The following is a 22,260-nucleotide window of genomic DNA, read 5'->3' as shown; positions in this document are numbered from 1 at the left end:
GATTAAAGGAGAATTCTAGCATTAGAATAAATACAATTACTCTGACCCTAGATATATACTCTGAAATGTTAGGCTACCTACCTTTATGCCTCAAGGCTGAATCCAATTAATGTCTGGAAAATGTTTTCAATTAAGTTTGCACAGCTATCCAGTAATGGATGAAAAACTTGGAAGCTGGCTAAAGACACCAAGAGAGCTGACTGAATGTAGGGTTGAGCACTGTTCCTTAACAAATCTATGATTTTAGTTAAAAAATGCAGTCAGTTCTATCTAATATAGTCTATTATACTAAGGGTTCAACTATCATTTTATATTGTTTGTGAAGCTTTGTATTTAGTTACAAAAACTTAATAAGGTTTATTCTGATAAAAATGAAATTTATTTTTAAATAAATTACAAATTAGTCCCTAACTAATCCTGCCATGTAATCTAACTTACAGAATTTTAGACTGAACTATTTGACAGTTCTCTATGGTTTCTAAATCCACGTTATTCTGAGAAGACTGTAGTTAATCATTTTTGGCAATTCAACACATTTATAAATCTTAAAGAAAAAGTTACCAAAAACTAGGTTTAATTTATGGTCCAAAAAGTGTTAATAAATTATACCTACAGAGAATAGTGTTAGGTTTTACTCAACTTTCTAAAACTGAAATTAAAAATCAACAAGGCCCAGCTTCTTGTATAAGCATAGATGAATAAAGGGTCTAGATACTGATCTGTGTACTTTTACAGAATCACATCACGCATATTAATAACAATCATAATAGCAGTAGTTATTACTGCTGTTAAATGCCTTCCAAAGTGTTCACAACATTTTCCTTAATTATATCACCAGTAAAATTATATCATCTCCAGTTGAATAACCAAACTTTGAAATGATGTTTTGAAATTAGTATCCAAAGACATACCAGAATTCTGATATTACAGCTAAGAATGGAGTTTAACAGTTGATCTAAGAAAAGTTATATAAAAATAAAATTATTAAGAAGTTATTATGATTCCTTTCATCTGATCATTATTAAATAGGGATAGAAGTAGTTTAAAATCACGGTGCTATTATGCTACAATGACAAAAACCAGAGTGCACTCTTCAACCGCCCAAACCACTTCCTTCCAACAAGAGGAAAATGAGACCTTTATCATGTTTACCGCTAATGCAAAGCCGCATCTATATGAAATCATAATTAAGATTACTCAATTTCTTAGTTATGACAAAAATGAATCTTTCTTCCGAATCTTTTATTCTTAAAAAATGTAATATAAATTTGAAAAAGCACTTCTTGTCACCGAAGCAAGAATATAGCATTTAGCTATATAATCTACAAAGTTTTAGGGTGCTTAGCTAGTTGCTCAAAATGTTTTCATGCACTCCTCAGATTTACTCTAAAACGAGATGAGAAGGCGAATTTCAGAGGATTTATCACCCGTGCCTCTGTGAAAAGAGATGATGTGCTTTACTTCTTAATGGAGTTTCTTCCCCATTTAAAGTTTTCTATTTTATTCTATAAAATATATATAATCAGAATTATGTAAGCTTCTAAGCTTAAAAATAAAATATTGAAACTTACATGCACTGGTATAGGTCTACATGGACATCAGTTCTGAAGACTTTTTAAAGAATTTATGCAAGAAGTGGCTAGTGAGACAACAAAAAGGCCATACTGACTTGCCACTGAGTCACTAGGATACCTGACAAAAGAATTATACACTCGGTGTTCAACTTACGGAAAGATATACAAATGGTTTTTAATAAATCAGTAACCCTTATCCTATAATAACATCATATTTCATAGCCCAGTAAATCACATCAAACTCAAGATAAAACAATTAATGCTTATACACTGAGATGTGAATGTGTCCCAGAAATATATGAGTAATTCTGAAATAGGCAGTATTAGCACAACTATGAACACAGATTTGTAGAACTATAGTTCATTTGTAGAACTATAGTTCAGGAGGCAAAGAAATAGACTAATTTTTCAAGATTCCCTTTTGTCCTAATTGAAAAAGGAATAAAGATACATACAATGATTGAGAAAATAATCAGTGCTAAGCATTCCCTTTACATTTACATGATCATCGTAGATAACGATTCAGAAAATAATCAGTCCTAAGCATTCCCTTTACCTGTATATGATCATTGCAGGTAACTATAATTGACCAACTATTATGAATCCCGTCGGCCATTACAACCAACCACAAGTCAACATGACTTTTTCTACCCTTCCTCCTCTACTCTGTCTGCAAAATCTCATTCTGTGAAACTCATCACCACAATGAAGTCAGGCTCCCTATAAATCTTCTCAGAATATAATTGTTCAAAGGCATCTGACTACGAGGAATTCTCCATTACTTTACCACATTTGCTTTAGGTTGTAAACCATATGGAGCATATTATACTTATACCACCTAATTTTCAGTAACTTCAGAAGGCAATTCTAAATTTTTAATGCAGCCTGTAATGCACATGTTTTGAACAAGGTTTTCTTAGTTCTTGCTTCTGTACTGGTTCAAAGCAGCTAAAAATAGCTTTTACAGATCTTTTTCTAATCTGAATCCCAGTATTTTCCTATCCAAGTTCCTGGGCAACAGGTAGGGTATGCAAGTCTTAGTAAATGACACTCTGCTCATCCGTTATAGCAAAGGGTGTTTATATTAAAGTAGGTGCTCTTCTGTCCTCTGAGAGCTATTGGCTAGACTCATTCTCTATGAGAATATATGCAATAGTGCCTTAAAACCCTGGGTCATTCAAGATTAGGACATTTCACATCTTTTTTTTCCACATAGAATACTTTTTAAATTTAATAATGTTGACTCTAAGTAGTAAAAACTAATGAGAAGAATATACCTGAAAACACTGCATTGGTTTTCAGATGAAAAGACAAAAAATACAAATGAACAATGGCGTTCAGAAAAAATTCTAGGAAACAGAAAAAGGATCCTATATCCCCCCACTTTTTCAACACCATATTAAACATAAGACAAGTCAACCTTTGTCTACTATCTTGAAGAAGTCCAATATTCTGTGAATTGTGATCATACAATCTGAAACCAGGTTAAGAAAAAAGTGTTTGAAGAGATAAAAGACTAGATTCCACTAGGAATTCTCCCTTCTCCCAACAAGAGATAAGACTCAGAAAGTTTGCAACAAAAATAAATAAACAAACTTTGTATCCTTGTAGCTAATGGTACAGACTTTGCTTTGAGTTGGTTTCGTTGTTATTATTATGGTCAGCAAGAAAATAAATTACATGCTTTTTTTTTTTTGAAGAGATGAGGTGCAGTGGCAATTCACTGACATGATCCCACAAACTGACCAGCATGGGGGTTTTGACTTGCTGTTTCTGACCTGGTCTGGTTCACCTCTCTGGCAATCTGGCATCCTGAGAGGTCACCATATTCATGTCAAACTTAGTGTGGACATCCAACCAGCATAGTGCACTATGACCCACAACTCCTGGGCTAAAGGGATCTCTCTACCTAATCTTGACCTCTCCACCTCAGCCTCCCAAGTAGCTGAGACTACTGGCACACACCTGTATATTCTATTACCAATAATGTTAAATGTTAAAAAAAAAAAAAAAAAAAAACTTAAAAACATAAACAGGGTAGAAAATTAGAGCAAAGCAGAAACTCAATCTAAAATCTTAACTTTCAATCTTTATATAAGGCAGTAAAGTCTCTTAATGAGAGAGAAATAGCAATTTCAAAAGCCAAATGTCAAGACACAGGAATAACATGAAAGCATTGTCCTAAAACAAATGCATGATTTTAGAAACCTAGAGTAAGAAAGAAAATAGCCAGGCATGGTGGCTCACACCTGTAATACCAGCATTTTGGGAGGCTGAGGCAGGCAGATCACTTGAGACCAGGAATTCAAGATCAGCCTGGCCACCACGGCAAAACCCCATCTCTATAAAAATACAAAAAGTTGCTGGGTGTGGTGGCGCACACCTGTAATCCCAGCTACTTGGGAGGCACAAGAATCATTTAAACCTGGGAGGCAGAGGTTGCAGTAAGCTGAGATTGTGCCACTGCACTCCAGCCTGGGTGACAGAGTGAGACTCTGTCTCAAAAAAAAAAAAAAGAAAGAAAGAGGCCAGGCACGGTGGCTCACGCCTGTAATCCCAGCACTTTGGGAAGCTGAGGCAGGTGGATCACGAGGTGAGGAGATCGAGACCATCCTGGCTAACACGGTGAAACCCCATCTCTACTAAAAATACAAAAAATTAGCCGGGCGTGGTGGCACATGCCTGTAGTCCCAGCCACTCAAGAGTCTGAAGCAAGAGAATGCCGTGAACCCGGGAGGCGGAGCTTGCAGTGAGCCGAGATCGCACCACTGCACTCCAGCCTGGGTGACAGAGCGAGACACCGTCTCAAATAAATAAATAAATAAATAAATAAATAAATAAATAAATAAATGAATAGTTTAAAAAATTAAAAAAAGAAAGAAAATAACTGTTACTTGGACCACACACAATGCAAGCAGAAAAATAGGATAACCTGACTCATACTATTTAACCAGTGTCATTGCTCACTTTCCTCACTATCTAATCCCCAAAATTGAGGCTTAATGGCAAAAGATAAAATAAAATATGAAGTTTTATTTGCTAAAACTGAGAACAGAATGAACATTATAAATGTTAAAATTAAGTGTGAATAACAACATTAAAAAATTTAGTATATTCGGTTATTAAAACCTATGAATTGGAAATAAAATCAAAATACAAATTACAAATATTTTGAGCACATATAAAAGCACTATTTTCCTGTTTTTGTTGTTGTTGTTGTTTGAGACAGGCTCTCACTCTGTCACCCAGGCTGGAGTATAGTGGCACAGTCTTGGCTCATTGTAACCGCTGACTCCTGAGCTCAAGCAATTCTCCCACTTCAGCCTCTGGAATAGCTGAGACTACCGGTGCATGCCACCATACCCAGCTAAATTTTTTTGTATTTTTAGTAGAGATGGGGTTTCGCCATGTTGCCCAGGCTGAACTCCTGAGCTCAAGCGATCCACCTATCTCAGCCTTCCAAAGTGCTGGGATTACAGCTGTGAGCCACGGCTCCCAGCCCAAAAGCACTATTTTCTATTTCTTCTAACCATACAGAATATATTTATCAGAAGTCCATATGGGCCAGGTGCAGTGGTTCACGCATGTAATTCCAGCTACTCGGGAGGCTGAGGTGGGAGGATCACTTGAGCACAGGAGTTTAAGGCTGCGGTGACCTAGGATACCACCATTGCACTCCAGCCTGGGCAACAAAGTGAGACCCTGTCTCAAAAAAGAAAAAGTCCATATGATGCAGAAAACAAGATTTTGCTATTATGCTTCATGTTCCCAAACATGCACAGTGAAAAACTTTTCATGAGTTCAATTTTAAAAAACAAACACATGCAGCTTAAAGTCCTCATGGCTGAACTTACCGTCTTGTGACCGTTCTGGCAGGCAACATGCAGTGCTGTCTGCCCCATGGCATCCTCAACATCAACATCACTGACATGCTGCACAAGGTCATGGAGTAGTTCTGTCCGCCCATTCACAGCCAGCCAGTGTATCTGTGAAGCCATTTAGTTACTTAACGTTTGTGTAGTAGTGTTTTATATAAAAACAGCAGAAAAATAATGTTATTTCTTAGCTGAACGTGACTTGCTCATGCAAATCTAAAGGCATTTTAAGTCCGTGTAATGGTTTAAAACTAAAGGTATTTTAAGTCCATGTAATTTTTTTCCTTTTTTTAATTTGTTTAAGTTTTATTTATGGGTTTGGGGTTCTTTTTAGAGTTGGGGTCTTGCTATGTTGTTCAGGTTGGACTCAAACTCCTGAGCTCAAGTGATCCTCCTGCCTCAGCCTCCCAAATAGCTGAAACTAAGTTTTATATGAGGAAAATTTCTGTATCAAGATGCAGATTACATTACCACAGATTTCAAAATCAAGAACTCAATGCGGCTGGAAGTGGTGACTCATGTTTGTAATCTTACACTTTGGGAAGTTGAGGCAGGAGGTGCTTGAATAAAATGAGTTCAAGATCAGCCTGGGCAATGTAGCGAGAACCTGCTTCTATAAAAAATTTAAAAATTAGCTGGGCAGCCAGGCGCAGTAGCTCACGCCTGTAATCCCGGCACTTTGGGAGGCCAAGGCAGGCAGATCACCGAGGTCAGGAAATCAAGACCATCTTGGCCAACATGATGAAACCTTGTTTCTACTAAAATATAAAAAATTAGCTGGGCGTGTTGGCGTATGCCTGTAATCCCAGCTATTTGGGAGGCTGAGGCAGGGGAATTGCCTGAACCCAGGAGGCGGCGGTTGCGGTGAGCTGAGATCGTGCCACTGCACTCCAGCGTGGCAACAGAGCAAGACTCCGTCTCAAAAAGAAAAAAAAAAAATTAGCTGGGCATGATGGCATACACCTATGGTCCTAGCTTCTCAGGATGCTAAGGTGGGAGGATCCCTTGAGCCCAGGAGTTTGAGGCTATAATGAGCTATGATTGTGCCACTGCACTCCTACCTAGGTGACAGAGTGAGAACCTGTCTCAAAAAAAAAAAAAAAAATTGTTTTAAAATAACTCACAATGGTTCAAAATAGTAAGTATACTAAGCTTCCGATCATCAAATACTCTGCTTCTCAGATAATCCTGGACTCTATGCATAGCTTGTCTCTGGAGAAAAGGTGTTAGATATTTTTCCTTTCCCAGAAGCAAACGTTAAATTAAAAAGTAATTAACATCTCAATGCTATCTCCCTTACTTCCTGTATTTTACAAGTAACACATATATCTTGCATAAATAAAAAAAGGAGGATAAAAATATACATAAAACACCTATGAGTCTACCACTCAAAGATAATCAATGTTAAAACTTTGGACTACGCTATCCATTAATTTTTCACGTTTTTTTTTCATTAAAAAGAAAATCATGAAATCCCTGTTTTAAAATGGCAGGTTTAATCCATGCATCAGCCTCTCCTTCTTCCCTAAACCCCCAGAAATGACAATAAAGAGTATTTCCTTAAAGACTAGATCCATAAAGATACAGAGGAGAGAACAGCAAGTTTTGGAAGCAAAGAAAATAGATGATGCTTTTTATCTTGTCAGATTATACTTGTTGACTTGTCAGAATGTTACACCAGTACTAGAGAAATCCCCCCAAAAACTGTGATTCAGATTACAGGACTCCCAAAAGGCTCAAGAATCAATAGTAAGCACCATGCACCTTTTGAAAAAGAGGCTGAAAGTTTATCTAACAAGATTTAGAGCCTCATATCTCTATCCCTCCCCAACTGTGCAAGGCCAGTAATGGCCCCTCCTCAATCAGATAGAATGCAAGAGACTTGAAAACAGTCTCTAGGTAAGAGACACCAGGCACATTAAACCAGGAATACCACATTAAAAAGGGGAGATTAAGTACAAGTTTAAATACTGACTATTGATTTTACAAAGCATTCTTCTCTATCCGGCACACAGACCGTTAACATCTTCAGGGCAGTTGAAAGAGTCTTCTCTGAGGAGTATGACCAGCTCAAGAGTAAATGCCTAAAGAGATCGACACTAGAAAGGTCCAAGAGGCAAATGTCCAAGGAGATCATCCTACACTGAAGCCCCTAGTGAACAAACCTCACTCATGCTGACAGTCTTCAAATAGCTTTTTCCATTTCCACCAAACATTTGATAAACGCATCTAATTTGAAAGACAAAATACAAAAATTTTTTAAAGCAAAAAGTAGGGGGAAAAAGAACCATGAATATTCAAGGAAAAACTATATTTAATACTGTCAGAGACAGAACATACTGATTGCGTCCTTGAAATGAGAAAAGGATACTATTTTTTGAGAGAAACAAGAAAAAAAAAAAACTCTTGGAAATTAATACTATGATAGAGACGTGCAAACTCAAAAGAAGATTTAGAAGAAATATTGAGGAAGTCTCCCTAAACGTAAAAAGATAAAAGAAATGAAGAAATGAGAACAAGTAGGAAAATTAAAGGGCTAGTGTGAATAGGTCTAAAGTTTAAATAACAGGAGTTGGGGAAAAAATAAAACAGAGAAAAGACAGAAAAAGAAATCATGAAAGTAACAATTTATGGATATTTCTCATAAGTTCCCATTACATGAGTTTCCAGGTTGACAGGGTCTCAGTATTATCCAGCTAAATGGATAAAATAAAGCCAAATTAAGATATAATAATCACAGGATTTTAGAACACCATGGACAAAGTAGATTCTGTAAGTTTCTAGAGAGAAAAATCAAAACAGGTTTCATATAAACAATCAAGAATCAAAATAGTACTAAACTTCAAAACAAAGTAAGAAGACAACAAAGCAATGCTCTCAAAATTCTAAGGAAAAATGATGTCTCATCTAGACTGTCAGCTAAACTGTCAATCACATAATCAGACTCAAAGACTAGAGTCATATCAAACATGCAAGGTGGCAACACATCTCCCATGCACACTTTTTCTCAGGAAACTGTCAGGGTTGTGCTCCATCAGAGTGAGAGAACAGTTACCAGAAAAGATGGATATGAGACCCATATAACAGAGAACCCAAAGCAAGAAAAAAGCAAAAGGAATCCCCAGGATGATGATGAGACATTCCAAACAACTGTGCAGCAGACCTAGGTATCAACCAACCCAGCCAAGAGAGCACAGAAGTCTCCTTAAGAGACTCCTTCAAGACATAACCAAGGACATGAAAGGTACTGCATACATATTAAGAGGATATTTATCAAGCTGAGAGAGACTTTGGTAATGAATTAGTAATAAGTTATAAGAAAACTTTAGTAAAGCAGTAGGGCACAAAACAGATATCAAAGACATACAAACTGGAAAAGAAAGAAATAAAGGCCTGGCGCGGTGGCTCATGCTTGTAATCCCAGCACTTTGGGAGGCCGAGGCAGGTGAATCACCTGAGGTCTGGAGATTCAATACCAGCCTGGCCAACAGGGTGTAACCCCATCTCTATTAAAAATACAAAAATCAGCTGGGCGTGGTGGCGCACACCTGTAATCCTAGCTACTCAGGTGGCTAAGGCAGGAGAATTGCTTGAATCCAGGAGGCGGAGGTTGCAGTGAGCCAAGTTCGTGCCACTGCACTGTAGCCTGGGTGACAGAATGAGACTGTCTAAACAAATAAACAAACAAAAAACTGTCTCTACATGCCGACAACATGACTGTCTATGTAGAAAATCCCAAGCAATTTGCCCCAAATCCCCTAAAACTAATAAGTGAGTTCAGCAAGATTGCAAGACACATAATTAACACACAAAAACCAACTGCATTTCCATCTGAACATGCATAAACTCAAATTAAAAACACAATGCCATTTACAATTATGCCAAAGAAAATGAAATAGTTATATGCTCACCAAAACATGCACAAAATCCCTAGACTGTGCTGTACAAAATTCTAACGAAAAAAATCAAAGACCTAAGTAAGTGTGGAGACATACTGCGTTTAAGGATTAAAAGACTCAATCAACATAGTAAAGATAACAATTCTCCCCTATCAGTTTAAAGCAACTCCAATCAAAATTCCAGCAAGGTTTTTTTGTAGACATAGACGAGTTTATTGCAAAATTTATATGGAAAGGCAAAGGAATCAGAATGGCTAACACAATCCTGACAAAGAAAAATAAAGTGAGAGGAATTATTCTATCTGTTATTAAGACTTACAGCTACAGGCTGGGAGCGGTGGCTCAAGCCTGTAATCCCAGCACTTTGGGAGGCTGAGGCAGGTGGATCATGAGGTCAGGAGATCGAGACCATCCTGGCTAACACGATGAAACCCCGCCTCTACTAAAAATACAAAATATTAGCTGGGCGAGGTGGCAGGCGCCTGTAGTCTCAGCTACTCAGGAGGCTGAGGCAGGAGAATGGCGTGAACCCTGGAGGCAGAGCTTGCAGTGAGCCGATATCGCGCCACTGCACTCCAGCCTGGGCAAAAAAGTGAGACTCCATCTCAAAAAAAAAAAAAAAGAAAGAAAGAAAGACTTACAGCTACAGTAATCAAGACAGTGTGGTATTAGCAGAGAGATTAGTAGAGACACACAGATCAGTGGAATGAATAGAAAGTCCACAAGTGAGTCCACACAAATATGCCCAACTGATTTTTGCGATAGATGCAAAACCACATTCACGCAGAAAGGACAGCCCTTTCAACAAACAGTGCTAGTACTGGACATTCACAGGCGAAAAAAAAAAAAAAAGGAAGCCTTGACCTAAGCCTCATATCTTATGCAAACAGTAACTCGAAAGAGATCATAGACTTAACCGTAAAACACAGAAACATAAAACTTTTAGAAGAAAAGATAGGAGAAAATCTTTAGGATCAAGGGCTACGCAAAGAGTTCTTGATACCAAAAACATGACCCATAATGCGAAAAACTGATCAATTTGACTTCAAAATAAAAACTTTTGCTCTTCAAAAGATTTAACTTTTGCTCTTAACACCATTATTAAAAACAGTACTGGAAAACCTAGCTAGAGCAATCGGGAAAAGAAAGAAACAAAAGACATTCAAATTAGAAAGAAAGATGTCAAATTATTTTTGTCTGCAGGTGATACGATCTTGTATTGGAAAAACTTAGACTCCACCAAAAAACTGTTAGCACTGGTAAACAGGTAAGCTGCAAAATATGAAACCAACATACAAAAATCAGTAGCATTCCGATGTCAGCAGCAAACAACCTGAAAAAGAAGAAAGTAATCCCATTTATGACAGCTACAAATAAAATAAAATACCTAGGAATCAGCTTAACCAAAGAAGTGAAAGATATCTAAAAGAAAACTATAAAAAAAAGATGCAAGAAACTGAAGAAGGCACACACAAAAAATGAAAAAATATTCCTAAGGGTTGGAAGAATCAATACTGTCAAAATGTCCATACTACTCAAAGCAATCTATGGATTCAATGTATTCTCTATCAAAATACCAATGACATTCTTCACAGAAACAGAAAAGATAATACTAAAATTTACATGGAATCACAAAAGGTCTAGAATAACAAAAGCCATCCTGAGTAAAAAGATAAAGACTGGAGGAATATCATTACCTGACTTCAAATTATACGACAGAGCTATAGTAACCAAAACAGCATGGTACTGGTATAAAAAGAGACACACAGACCAACGGAGCAGAACAGATAACCCAGAAACAAATCCATGCATCTACAGTGAACTCATTTTCTACAAAGGTGCCAAGAACACACACTGGGAGTAGGGACCATCCCTTCAATAAATGGTGCTGGGAAAACTGGATATCCATAAACAAAAAATGAAACTAGCCCCTGTATCTCTTGCCATATACAAAAATCAAATAAAAATGAACTAAAAACTTAAATCTAAGACTTGAAACTACTAAAATAAAACACTGGGGAAACTCTCCAGGACATTGGTTTGGGCAAAGCTTTCTTGAGTAATACCCCTTAAGTAAATTTCTTGAGTAAATTTGCTTCTGAGTAAAAGCAAAAGTAACCAAAGCAAAAATGGACAAACAGGATTGCTTCAAGTTAAAATGCTTCTGCACAGGAAAGGAAACAATCAACAAAGTAAAGAAACAATCCACAAAATAGGAGAAAATAACTGCAAACTATCCATCTGACAAGGGATTAATAACCAGAATATATAACAAACTCAAACAACTCTATAGTAATAAAAAAAAATTGATTAAAAAAAATGAAAGATCTGAGTAGACACTTCTCAAAAGAAGACATACAAATGGAAAACAGGTATATAAAAAGGTGCTCAACATCACTGATCATCAAAGAAACTACAATGAGGTACCATCTCACCCCTGTTAAAATGGTTTATATTCAAAAGACAGGCAATAAGAAATGTTGGCGAGGATGTCAAGAAACAGGAACTGTCATACACTGTTGGTGGGAATGTGAATTAGTATAGCCACTATGGAAAACAACTGCATTCCTGGACATTTATCCCAGAAAAACAAAAACTTATGTCCACACAAAAATGTGTACCCTAATGTTTTTAACAGCTTTACTCATAATAGCCCCAAACCAGAAGTGACCCAAATGTCTTTTAACAGGTAAATAGTCAAACAAATGGTGGTATATCCACTACTGGATGGAATACTATTTAGCATTATAAAGGAACAAACTATTGATAAGTATAACCTAGGTAAGTCTCCAGGGAATATGACAAAAAAAAAAAAAAACCCAATCCCCAAAGGTTCCACACAATATAATTCCATCTCTGTAACATTCCTAAAATGACTAATGGAAAACAAATTAATGGTTGCTATAGGTTAGCCATGGGATATGAAGGACAAAGGGAAAGGTATGGTTACAAAAGGGCAACATGACATATCTCTGTGGTGTTAGAAATGTTCACAATATTGACTATGGTGGTGAAAATCTACCATGTACAGGTAATAAAACTACACAGGTAGCCTACACAGGTAATAAAAATGAATAGAACTTAAAATACATAAACATACACACACATACAATTAAAACTGAAGAAGGCCAAGCACAGAGGCTCACACCTGTAATCCCAGTATTTTGGAAGACCAAGGCAGGTAGATCACCTGAGGTCAGGAGCTCAAGACCAGCCTGACCAACATGGTGAAACCCCATCTCTAGTAAAAGTGCAAAAATCAGCCGGGCATGGTGACACACGCCTGTGGTCCCAGCTACTTGGGAGACCGAGGCAGGAGAATTGTTTGAACGCAGGAGGCGGAGGTTGCAGTGAGCTGAGATTGCACCACTGTACTCCAGCCTGGGCAACAGAGCGAGATTCTGTCTCAAAAAAATAAAATAAAATAAAACTGAGGAAATCTCAGTAAGATGGATTGTATCAGTGTCCATGTCCTTATTGTAATATTATACTATAATTTTGCAAAATGTTACCACTGGAGGAAACTAGGCAAAAAGTGCAGGGCATCTCTCTCTCTCTCTATTATTTCTTAGCACTGCATGTGAATCTACAATTATCTTAATTTTTAAAAAAGGCAATCATTAACTACAGGAAAATAAAATGTCATGCAAAAAAGGAAAGCAACTATAACCAACTATTTGCCTTAACTATGAATAGTTTTCGTGTAGTCAAAAATATAAAAACACACAAAAATGATCTAACTAAAATTACAATAATTTTATTGGAGGGATACAAGGGTAAAGTGATGACAGGGTGGGAGGAAGGGCTGAAAAAGAGAATAGCCTCATCTTCCAGAAAGTCAACAGGCGATGCCTGAAACCAAAAAACCAAGAAGTAGCATTTAGCATGCTATTTAAATATACAGAGACAACATTTTAAAATCCATTAAAATAGCTGAGAGAGGCCAGGCGCAGTGGCTCACACCTGTAACCCCAGCACTTCAGGTGGCCAAAGGGGGGTGGATCACCTGAGGTCGGGAGTTCAACACTAGCCTGACCAATATGGAGAAAACCTGTCTCTACTAAAAATACAAAATTAGCCGGGTGTGGTGGCTCACACCTGTAATCCCAGCACTTTGGGAGGCCGAAGCAGGCGATCACCCGAGGTCAGGAGTTCGAGACCAGCCTGACCAACATGGAGAAATCCCATCTCTACTAAAAATACAAAATTAGCCAGGCATGGTGGCACATGCCTGTAATCCCAGCTACTCGGGAGGCTGAGGCAGGAGAATCTCTTGAACCTGGTAGGTGGAGGTTATAGAGAGCCAAGATAGCACCATTGCACTCTAGCCGGGGCAACAAGAGTGAAACTCTGTCTCAAAAAAAAAAAAAATTAGCTGGGCATGGTAGCGGTGCCCATAATCCCAGCTACTTGGGAGGCTGAGGCAGGAGAATCATTTGAACCCGTGAGGTGGAAGCTGCAGTGAGCTGGGATTGTGCCATTGCACTCCAGCCTGGGAGACAGCGAGACTCCGTTTCAAAAAAAAAAATTGGTTGAGAGAAGTTGTTCAGGGAGTGGGAAGTTTGGAGGTTGGGGAGGAAGGCCAAAAGACTGTTTTCTACAAGCCATGTAGAATATTTGATTCTTTAAATACATACATGAATAATTTTGTTAAATAAAAATTTTATTTTTACAAATTTTCTATTCCACCTCCCTTAAAGTACAGGAAGGGAAGAAATTAACAGATAAAATCTTATGCAATTAAAACAGATTATATTAACACTGAACCATCATGCCTAAACTGGTTAGTGTCCTAAGGAAAGATATATGTCATTTCTAGGGTTTCATAACGCTGTGTTGCACCTACCATATCACTAAGCATACTATGTATATAGGATGTATATTCAGAATACAGTCTTTCCTTACAGAATAGCTGTTATTATATTATTAAAAATAACAAAATCTGAATTTTTATAGGAATTGTAGACCCCATATAATAATCGTGATTGAGTTTATTCTATAATAAGCCATTCAAAATCTTAGGAAAGTTGTTTTTCTATACCTCATCCCCCAATTTTTAATCATAAAGGCCTTGAAAATCAGCAAGGTAAGTAAACATTCAGTATTATTCTCTATTCACAAATTAAAAGATTCAAATATAAATACTATCAAAGGAATGTATAATAAATAAAACTTAACATTTTCTGCCATGATTTCAAATCAACTCCTCAACAGTAACATAATTCTATGTTATCTCTACTTCCTATTTATTTATTTATTTATTTGAGACAGAGTCACGCTCTGTCGCTTAGGCTGGAGTGCAGTGGCACGATCTCGGCTCACTGCAAGCTCCGCCTCCCGGGTTCTCATCATTCTCCTGCCTCAGCCTCCTGAGTAGCTAGGACTACAGGCATGTGCCATCACGCCCGGCTAATTTTTTGTATTTTTAGTAGAGACGGAGTTTCGCCATGTTAGCCAGGATGGTCTATCTTCTGACCTCGTGATCCACCTGACTCGGCCTCCCAAAGTGCTGGGATTACAGGTATGAGCCACCGCGCCCAGCCTGTTATCTCTACTTCTAAAATAAATAACGCTCCACTAAATAATGACAATTTGGTTAAAACTTTGGGACTTCAACAATCTCTTCAGCAATATTCCACACCACCTCCATGTGATTCAAAAATATATAAACTTATTTTTCCAAAGAAAGTGGTATGGCAAAATGGCCAATACTACTTTATATAAAATATAAGTCTAATAATAGTACAAAATGTTAACAGTGACTTTATCTTTGGGATGCAGAAGTGAAAGGATTGCTTGAGGCCAAGAGTTCAAGACCAGCCTGGGCATCAAAGCAGGACCCCACCTCTACAAAAAAATACAAAATATACTAGCCAAGGGCAGTGACACACACTTACAGTCCCAGCTACTTGGAAGGATGATGCTGGATGATTTCTTGAGTCCAAGAGTTTGAGGTTGCAGTGAGCTATGATCATGCCGCTACACCGCAGCCTGGGTGACAGTGAGACCCTGTTTCTAAGAAAAGGTTTTACTGGCCGGGCACAGTGGCTTACGCCTGTAATCCCAGCACTTTGGGAGGCCGGCGGGTGGATCACCTGAGGTCAGGAGTTCAAGACCAGCCTGGCCAACACGGTGAAACCCCGTCTCTACTACAAATACAAAAGTTTTTTTTTTTTTTTTTTTTAACTGTGATCATCTCAGAACGCAAGGAATATAGGAAGTGCTCATTCCCTCTGTTATCTTTTTTCTTCCTTTCTGACTAGCTATCCAATTCTACAATGAACGTATTAAAAGTACTTAAAAGAACATAATGAAAAACAGCTCTCCAATAATGAACACATAACACACCTCAGCAGAGATGCTCCTAAGAAGTCCCTTAAAAGTCAGTAACAAAGGCTAGGGGAATAAACTTCAAAATAAATGAAAGTTATAAACTTAAAAAGGAGAAGAGAGAAATACAGTGAGCCATAACTTAATATTGCTAAAAACTTTATCTCAAATCATTCTATACCTTCTTAATCCCTATAAAGAAGTAACACAGGCCAGGTGTGGTGGCTCACACCTATAATCCCAGCACTTTGGGAGGCCAAGACAGGTGAATCACTTGAGGCCAGAAGTAAGAAACTAGCCTGGCCAACATGGTGAAACCGCATCTCTACTAAAAATACAAAAATTATCTGGGCATGGTGGCGCACACCTGTAATCACAGATACTTGGGTGGCTGAGGCACAAGAATCGCTTGAACCAGGAGGTGGAGACTGCAGTGAGCAGACATTACACCGCCGCACTCCAGTCTGAGTGACAGAGCAAGACTCTGTCTCAAAAAAAGGTAACTTGCAGAAACACTTGTACTACACTTTGCCAAACTCTCACATTCAATATCATTTTCTAAAACCTACTTTTAAAACATCAGATGAAATTGATAGCACTTACTGCTGTAAGGCCTTCATTATTACAAATGTTGACATCAGCACTATATTCTAATAATTTACTCATACATTTCTTCTGCCTGAAAAGAAAAAAGAGTCATAGATAACTGGTACTAAAAAAAACATGCAAATGATAATTTACTGAAATATTAACTATAATCAATAACAGCTGAGAACATCATAACATCTTTATCTGTAATATCAAGTGATATCTGCAATATTTAAACAAATACTACTTGAGGCAAAATACAAAACTGCTTCTATGATTCAAAGATTACAGGAGAAAACAATGACACAGTCAGGTTTTCATATCATTGGAACAAATCATCATTCAAACTGTAGAGAAATTTCTAGTATGACTAAGTTCATGAAACAGTAATATTCATCAGAAACATAACAAAATACAAGTCTAATGGAAGGGGAATGAATAGAGAAAAATGATGTCTCAACATTGTATCCTACATTCTTGTCAGCAAAATATTTAAAAGGTAACACTAAGATGTTATAAAATCATACTCAGAATATCGATGAAATGCACGTCTATGCATCCCTCTACTCACTGGGGGATGAGGAGGGGGATGCAGAGACTCTTCATTTTTTTTCAGTTATTTGTACTGTGGTAAAATACATATAAAATTTGCCATCATAACTTATTTTTTTGAGACAGAGTCTTGCTCTGTCACCAGGTTGAAGTGCAGTGGCGGATCTTGGCTCACCGCAACCTCCTCCTCCCGGGTTCAAGTGATTCTCCTGCCTCAGCCTTCCGAGCAGCTGGGATTTCAGCCATGCGCCACCATGCCCAGCTAATTTTGTATTTTTAGTAGAAACGGGGTTTCACCATGTTGGCCAGGATGGTCTTGATCTCTTGACCTCGTGATCCGCTCGCCTCGGCCTCCCAAAGTGCGGGGATTACAGACATGAGCCACTGTGACCAGCCCATCATAAACATTTTTTTTTTTTTTTGAGACAGAGTTTCGCTTTCTGTTGCCCAGGCTGGAGTGCAGTGACACCATCTCGGCTCACTGCAACCTCCGCCTCCCGAGTTCAAGCAATTCTCCTGTCTCAGTTTCCTGAGTAGCTGGGATTACAGGTGCCTGCCACCAAGCCTGACTAATTTTTGTATCTTTTAGTAAACCCGGGGTTTCACTATGTTGGCCAAGCTGGTCTTGAACTCCTGACATCAGGTGATCCACCCCCTCAGCCTCCCAAAGTGCGGATTACAGGCATGAGCCACTGCACCCAGTCTTCATCACAACCTTTTTTTTTTTCTTTTTTGAGACAGAGTTTCGCTTTTGTTGCCCAGGCTAGAGTGCAATGGCACAATTTCAGCTCACTGCAACCTCCGCCTCCTGAATTCAAGCAATTCTCCTGCCTTAGCCTCCTGAGTAGCTGGGATTATAGGTACCCACCACCACGCCCAGCTAATTTTTCATATTTTTAGTAGAGACTGGGTTTCACCATGCTGGCCAGGCTGGTCTTGAACTCCTGACCTCAGACGATCCGCCTGCCTCGGTCTCCCAAAGTGCTGGGATTACAGGCGTGAGCCACCACGTCTGGCCCCTATCAAAACCATTTTTAAGTGTATAGTTCACTGGTAAATAGTCCAGTGAATAAACAGTAATATATACACTACAGTGTGTATATATAATACATATGTATTGTATACATATTATATAATAAGTATAGTAGTAACATAATATGAGGTTGGTGCAAAAGTAATGGTGGTTTTTGCCATTACTTTAATGGCAGAGTATACAGTATATATGAATATATTACTATTTATCCAACTAGATCATAAACATCTTCATACCATGGATTGTATCATATTTCTTTAATCAACTCAGTACTAAGGATAACTAGGCTCATAGTAGCTCTCAATAAAACTTTGATTATTAATATTCAATCTTGTAAATCAATAGCTAAAATTCTCATTGACTGAATAAAACTTTTAAGAAAACAGAACTGACAAGTTACCTTTCTTGATTTTTGTACTTGTAATGAAGTTAAATGTCACTTAAAATTAGCATTATAATCAAAGAAACTGAAAAAAATAAAGCTCTGGGTAAACTTTTAAGATCAAACATTTACGAAATTCCTTTATCTAACACACTATTAGGAAAACCTTAAGAAATAAATATTCAATAATCATGAGACCACAGACCAGATAGTCCCATTAAAATAAATGCATTGTTTAAACGTGTGTTCGTGTGTCTATACCCACATGCGTAGATTTCTAAAACCTTTCAGAAGCCTATTATGGACCATTGGCCTAAGCCAATAATGCCAAAATAAATCATTAGGTAGGAATGGGCCAGGGAAATAGGCCCAAAAAAGTGTTTATTGTAGGGGTTGTTGAAGAAAAGCAGTAATCTATAATGCTTTTCCTCCCAAAAATGAATTACAAAAGGTACAGGGAATATAGGAGAGAAATATATCCTATCTTTCTTATTGAATAATCATTATTACTATTTTCCAGGATCTGAATAAGTCAAATCAATCCAATAAATAAGTGGCTATTTTGCTAACAGAACTAAAATATTATGTAACAAATGGGCCCTACCCTTTATGAGCTCATAATCACCTAAAAAATAAAGAAAAAGTCTTCTCTCAAATCTGACTAAAACACAACCTAAGAATACACACTATTTCAAAGCCTCTCCTTTTAACATTCTCACATAAGCATGAGCAACGCTGAATCCCCCTGTACAAAGAAGCAACTATATTCCTGCTCAGATACTGCACCAATTATAGGGAGCTTATGGCAACCAAAATTACACAGGGACCAGTCACCCAAGTGCTCTGTGGAAGCTTAATGGGGCTTCTTTTGGAAAAGAGGACAATCCAATACAGCACTAATGGCAAAGAGAAAAATGCTAAAGCAGGTCAGGAGAAATACAGCAGCCATCTGATGATAGCTGAGGGAACAAAACAAAAAGCTGGCCCCAAAACGTAGATGGACCAACAAAATGGGAAGAACTCTACTACGACTTCTACTTCAGTATGGATAAATGTGAACTCATAAAGAAATTATAGTAAAAAGCTATTTCTGAAAACATCAGCTACTACAGGAAGTACTCAAGTCACTTAGCAAACATTGAGCACCTCTAAGTTGTACAAGGCTTCCACTCAATAAATAATAAAAACCAAAATACGTAAGTGTTGAAAGTCAAGAGTCATCTTTATAGAAACAGAAAGGCATCCAAATTAAAGAGAGGGTCATCAATTCTTTTTATTCCTTTTCTTCTTGCTGAATGGCTATGTGAATCATTTAATATCTGCCATATTCCTTCACCTTTAAAATGTAATGGCTTCAATCACTGTTGACAGAGTGATGAAAACTATATTTTTCTCTGTGCCACTTTGTTTCTGAAAAACAGTACATGAAAATTCTTTTCAGTAGACCAAGAACATCCTGTCTTTCAAGTCTAAGACCTATTTCTTGCCCCTCACACTGAAGTCTTAAGACTCAGTCACCTACTGAAATGACAGCAGAGTTTTTATCCCTGCTCTGCACTAATCTCTCCTTTCATTAACACAGTTGTTGAAACACAGTGCTAAGATATTTTTCTACATGTAACCTTTTCAAGACCTTTATCAATACCCTATCAACACTTGGGATAACGTACCTAGACCTGAGATCAATTCAGCAAGGGAATGAATGATTTACTCTATGACCTTGGGTGTGACACACTACAAGATACCTAACATGGCTAATTATAAAAACAATTGTTTAATCAGCACATTGTTACCTATGAGAACAGTGGACAATTAAACTGGCTCACATGCTAAATCAGGAAATACGGCAGATCAGAAAGGGTCAACAGACTATGCCTTTCGCCTGTCCAACCTAGGCATCACTATAGCTGTCTTTTTTGTTCTATTTTAATCTTTATATGCAAAAATTTGGCCTCAGATTGATGTAATGGACAATTTTAGCTCCCATATCCATCGTATTAGGCAGTCAACTCAAATATCTAGAAGCACAGTTAAGAATAGGAAACAAAAATATCTTCAAGAGTAATTAAAAAAAGAAAACACAGACACCATATATTTGTACACCGTGTCCATAGAGAAGTTTTTTTGAGTTTTTTGTTGTTGTTGTTTTGAGACAGAGTTTCCCTCTGTTGTCCAGGCTGGAATGCAATGGCACAATCTCCACTCACTGCAACCTAGCTCTCCCGGGCACTTAAGCGATTCTCATGCCTCAGCCTCCAGGCTCAAGCAATTTTCATGCCTCGGCCTCCTAAGTAGCTAAGATTACAGGCATGCGCCACCAAGCCTGGCTAATTTTGTATTTTTTAGTAGAGACAGGGTTTCACCACTGTCTCAACTCAAAAGTTGGTCAGACTGGTCTCAAACTCCTGACCTCAGATGATCTGCCCGCCCTGGCCTCCCAAAAGGCTGGGATTACAGGCCTGGACTCCATAAAGAAGTTTTACAGTGTTTGAAAGGGTTTAAGCTGGATGCAGTGGCTCACGCCTGTAATCCCAGCACTTTGGGAGGCCGAAGTGGGCGGATCACCTGAGGTCAGGAGATCAAGACCATCCTGGCCAACATGGTGAAACCCCATCTCTACTAAAAATACAAAAATTAGCTGGGTGTGGTGGCGCGTGCCTGTAATCCCAGCTACTCAGGAGACTGAGGCAGGAGAATCGCTTGAACCTAGGAGACAGAGGTTGCAGTGAGCCGAGACTGCACCACTGCACTCCAGCCTGGCGACAGAGTGAGACTCCATCTAAAAAAAAAAAAAAAAAAAAAAAGAAAAAGTAAGTTTATAAAATATAAGTTCTTCAAGTCCTGAATCAAAAACTACTTATTTTCGTTTTAAACATAATTCCAATCATTTTTGTCTGATTTCTCAGACCAAATATAAACTAATGTTAGCACTAAAAGGAGTAAACTACCCTAGTATCTAGGAAGATTACTCTGGTACAGCTTATCCACAAATAATTACAAATAAACTGTGTACAATATATTAAGTCTGTGTACAATTCCATTAATAAAATTAACTAAACAAGCAATTTGCAAAATGAGCCACAGAGTTAGGAGTGGCAAAAGATTAGCAGAAAAAAAGCACACTAAAATAGAGGTGAAAATTACGCTTTTCAGAAAATACAATGTCACTATAATACAAGTAATAATGAACTTCCATATATATTTCCAAGAAGAAAATCAGTGAGCAATCTAATGAATTACTAAATATGATAGCTATTTTAAAACTGAATATAATGACCCAAGATCCACTATCAAGAAGAACAGTATCATCAATAATATCTTTGAGAGACAAAAAAAATTATAGAAAATAAAAAATACACATCATTATTGCAGTTTTTCCCAAGGTAAATATTGGGGGTGCAGAATGAATCATTAAACCAAGGCAAAGTGCCTTGAATAACTGATAATACAACTTAAAGCACTTAAGAAAACTAAATAGTTACCCATTTCTTGCTGCCAGATGAAGGGGTGTACAGCCTGAAATATCTTGATAGTTAGGATTTGCTCCCTTCTTTAACAGCAAAACCAAACATTCCACCGATCCACAACTAAAACAATATTAAAAGACAGTTCAGATACATTCAACATACAACCAGACTTAATGTACTTTAATTAAAAAACAAAATATTCTATTAAACACAATTTTCTTTTGGTTTTTCAGACAGAGTCTCACTCTGTCGCCCATGCTGAAGTGCAGTGGCGCCATCACAGTTCACTGCAGCCTTGACCTCCTGGGCTTAAGCAATCCTCCCACCTCAACCTCCCAAGTAACTGGGACTTACAAGCATGAGCCACCACAATTTGGTAATTTTTTTTTTTCCTTAGAGAAGAGGCCTCATTATGTTGCCCAAGCTAATTTCAAACTCCTGAACTCAAGCAATCAATCCTCCCACCTCGGCCTCCCAAAGTGCTGGGTTCACCAGTGTGAGCCACCATGCCCGGCCTTAAACACATTTTTTTTGGTTTCTTGAGACAGAGTCTCCCTCTG

The 22,260-nt window shown here is 37.8% G+C and overlaps 1 protein-coding gene across 11 annotated transcripts in view; it reads right to left on the bottom strand.

The window, feature by feature from the left end:
- The window catches only part of HACE1 (HECT domain and ankyrin repeat containing E3 ubiquitin protein ligase 1), a 126,228-nt gene that overhangs the window by 91,627 nt on the left and 12,341 nt on the right, over nt 1-22,260 (bottom strand). For 4 of the 11 annotated variants that reach the window (XM_030929126.1, XM_010352515.2, XM_030929127.1 and 1 more), the window contains exons 4-6: nt 21,716-21,820; nt 16,282-16,357; nt 5,429-5,560 (exon numbers count right to left, since the gene is read on the bottom strand). In XM_030929126.1, coding sequence (XP_030784986.1) covers nt 5,429-5,560; nt 16,282-16,357; nt 21,716-21,820 — 313 coding nt within the window. Of the gene's footprint in view, nt 1-5,428; nt 5,561-16,281; nt 16,358-19,569; nt 19,625-21,715; nt 21,821-22,260 lie in introns of those variants that run through there. The other 7 variants (XM_030929131.1, XM_030929129.1, XM_030929130.1 and 4 more) reach the window with 6 other exon arrangements.

Source organism: Rhinopithecus roxellana, chromosome 4 (assembly GCF_007565055.1).
Source record: "Rhinopithecus roxellana isolate Shanxi Qingling chromosome 4, ASM756505v1, whole genome shotgun sequence".
Lineage (NCBI taxonomy): Eukaryota > Metazoa > Chordata > Mammalia > Primates > Cercopithecidae > Rhinopithecus > Rhinopithecus roxellana.
Note: the sequence above shows the minus strand (reverse complement) of the source record. Positions and strands in the feature narration are given on the sequence as shown.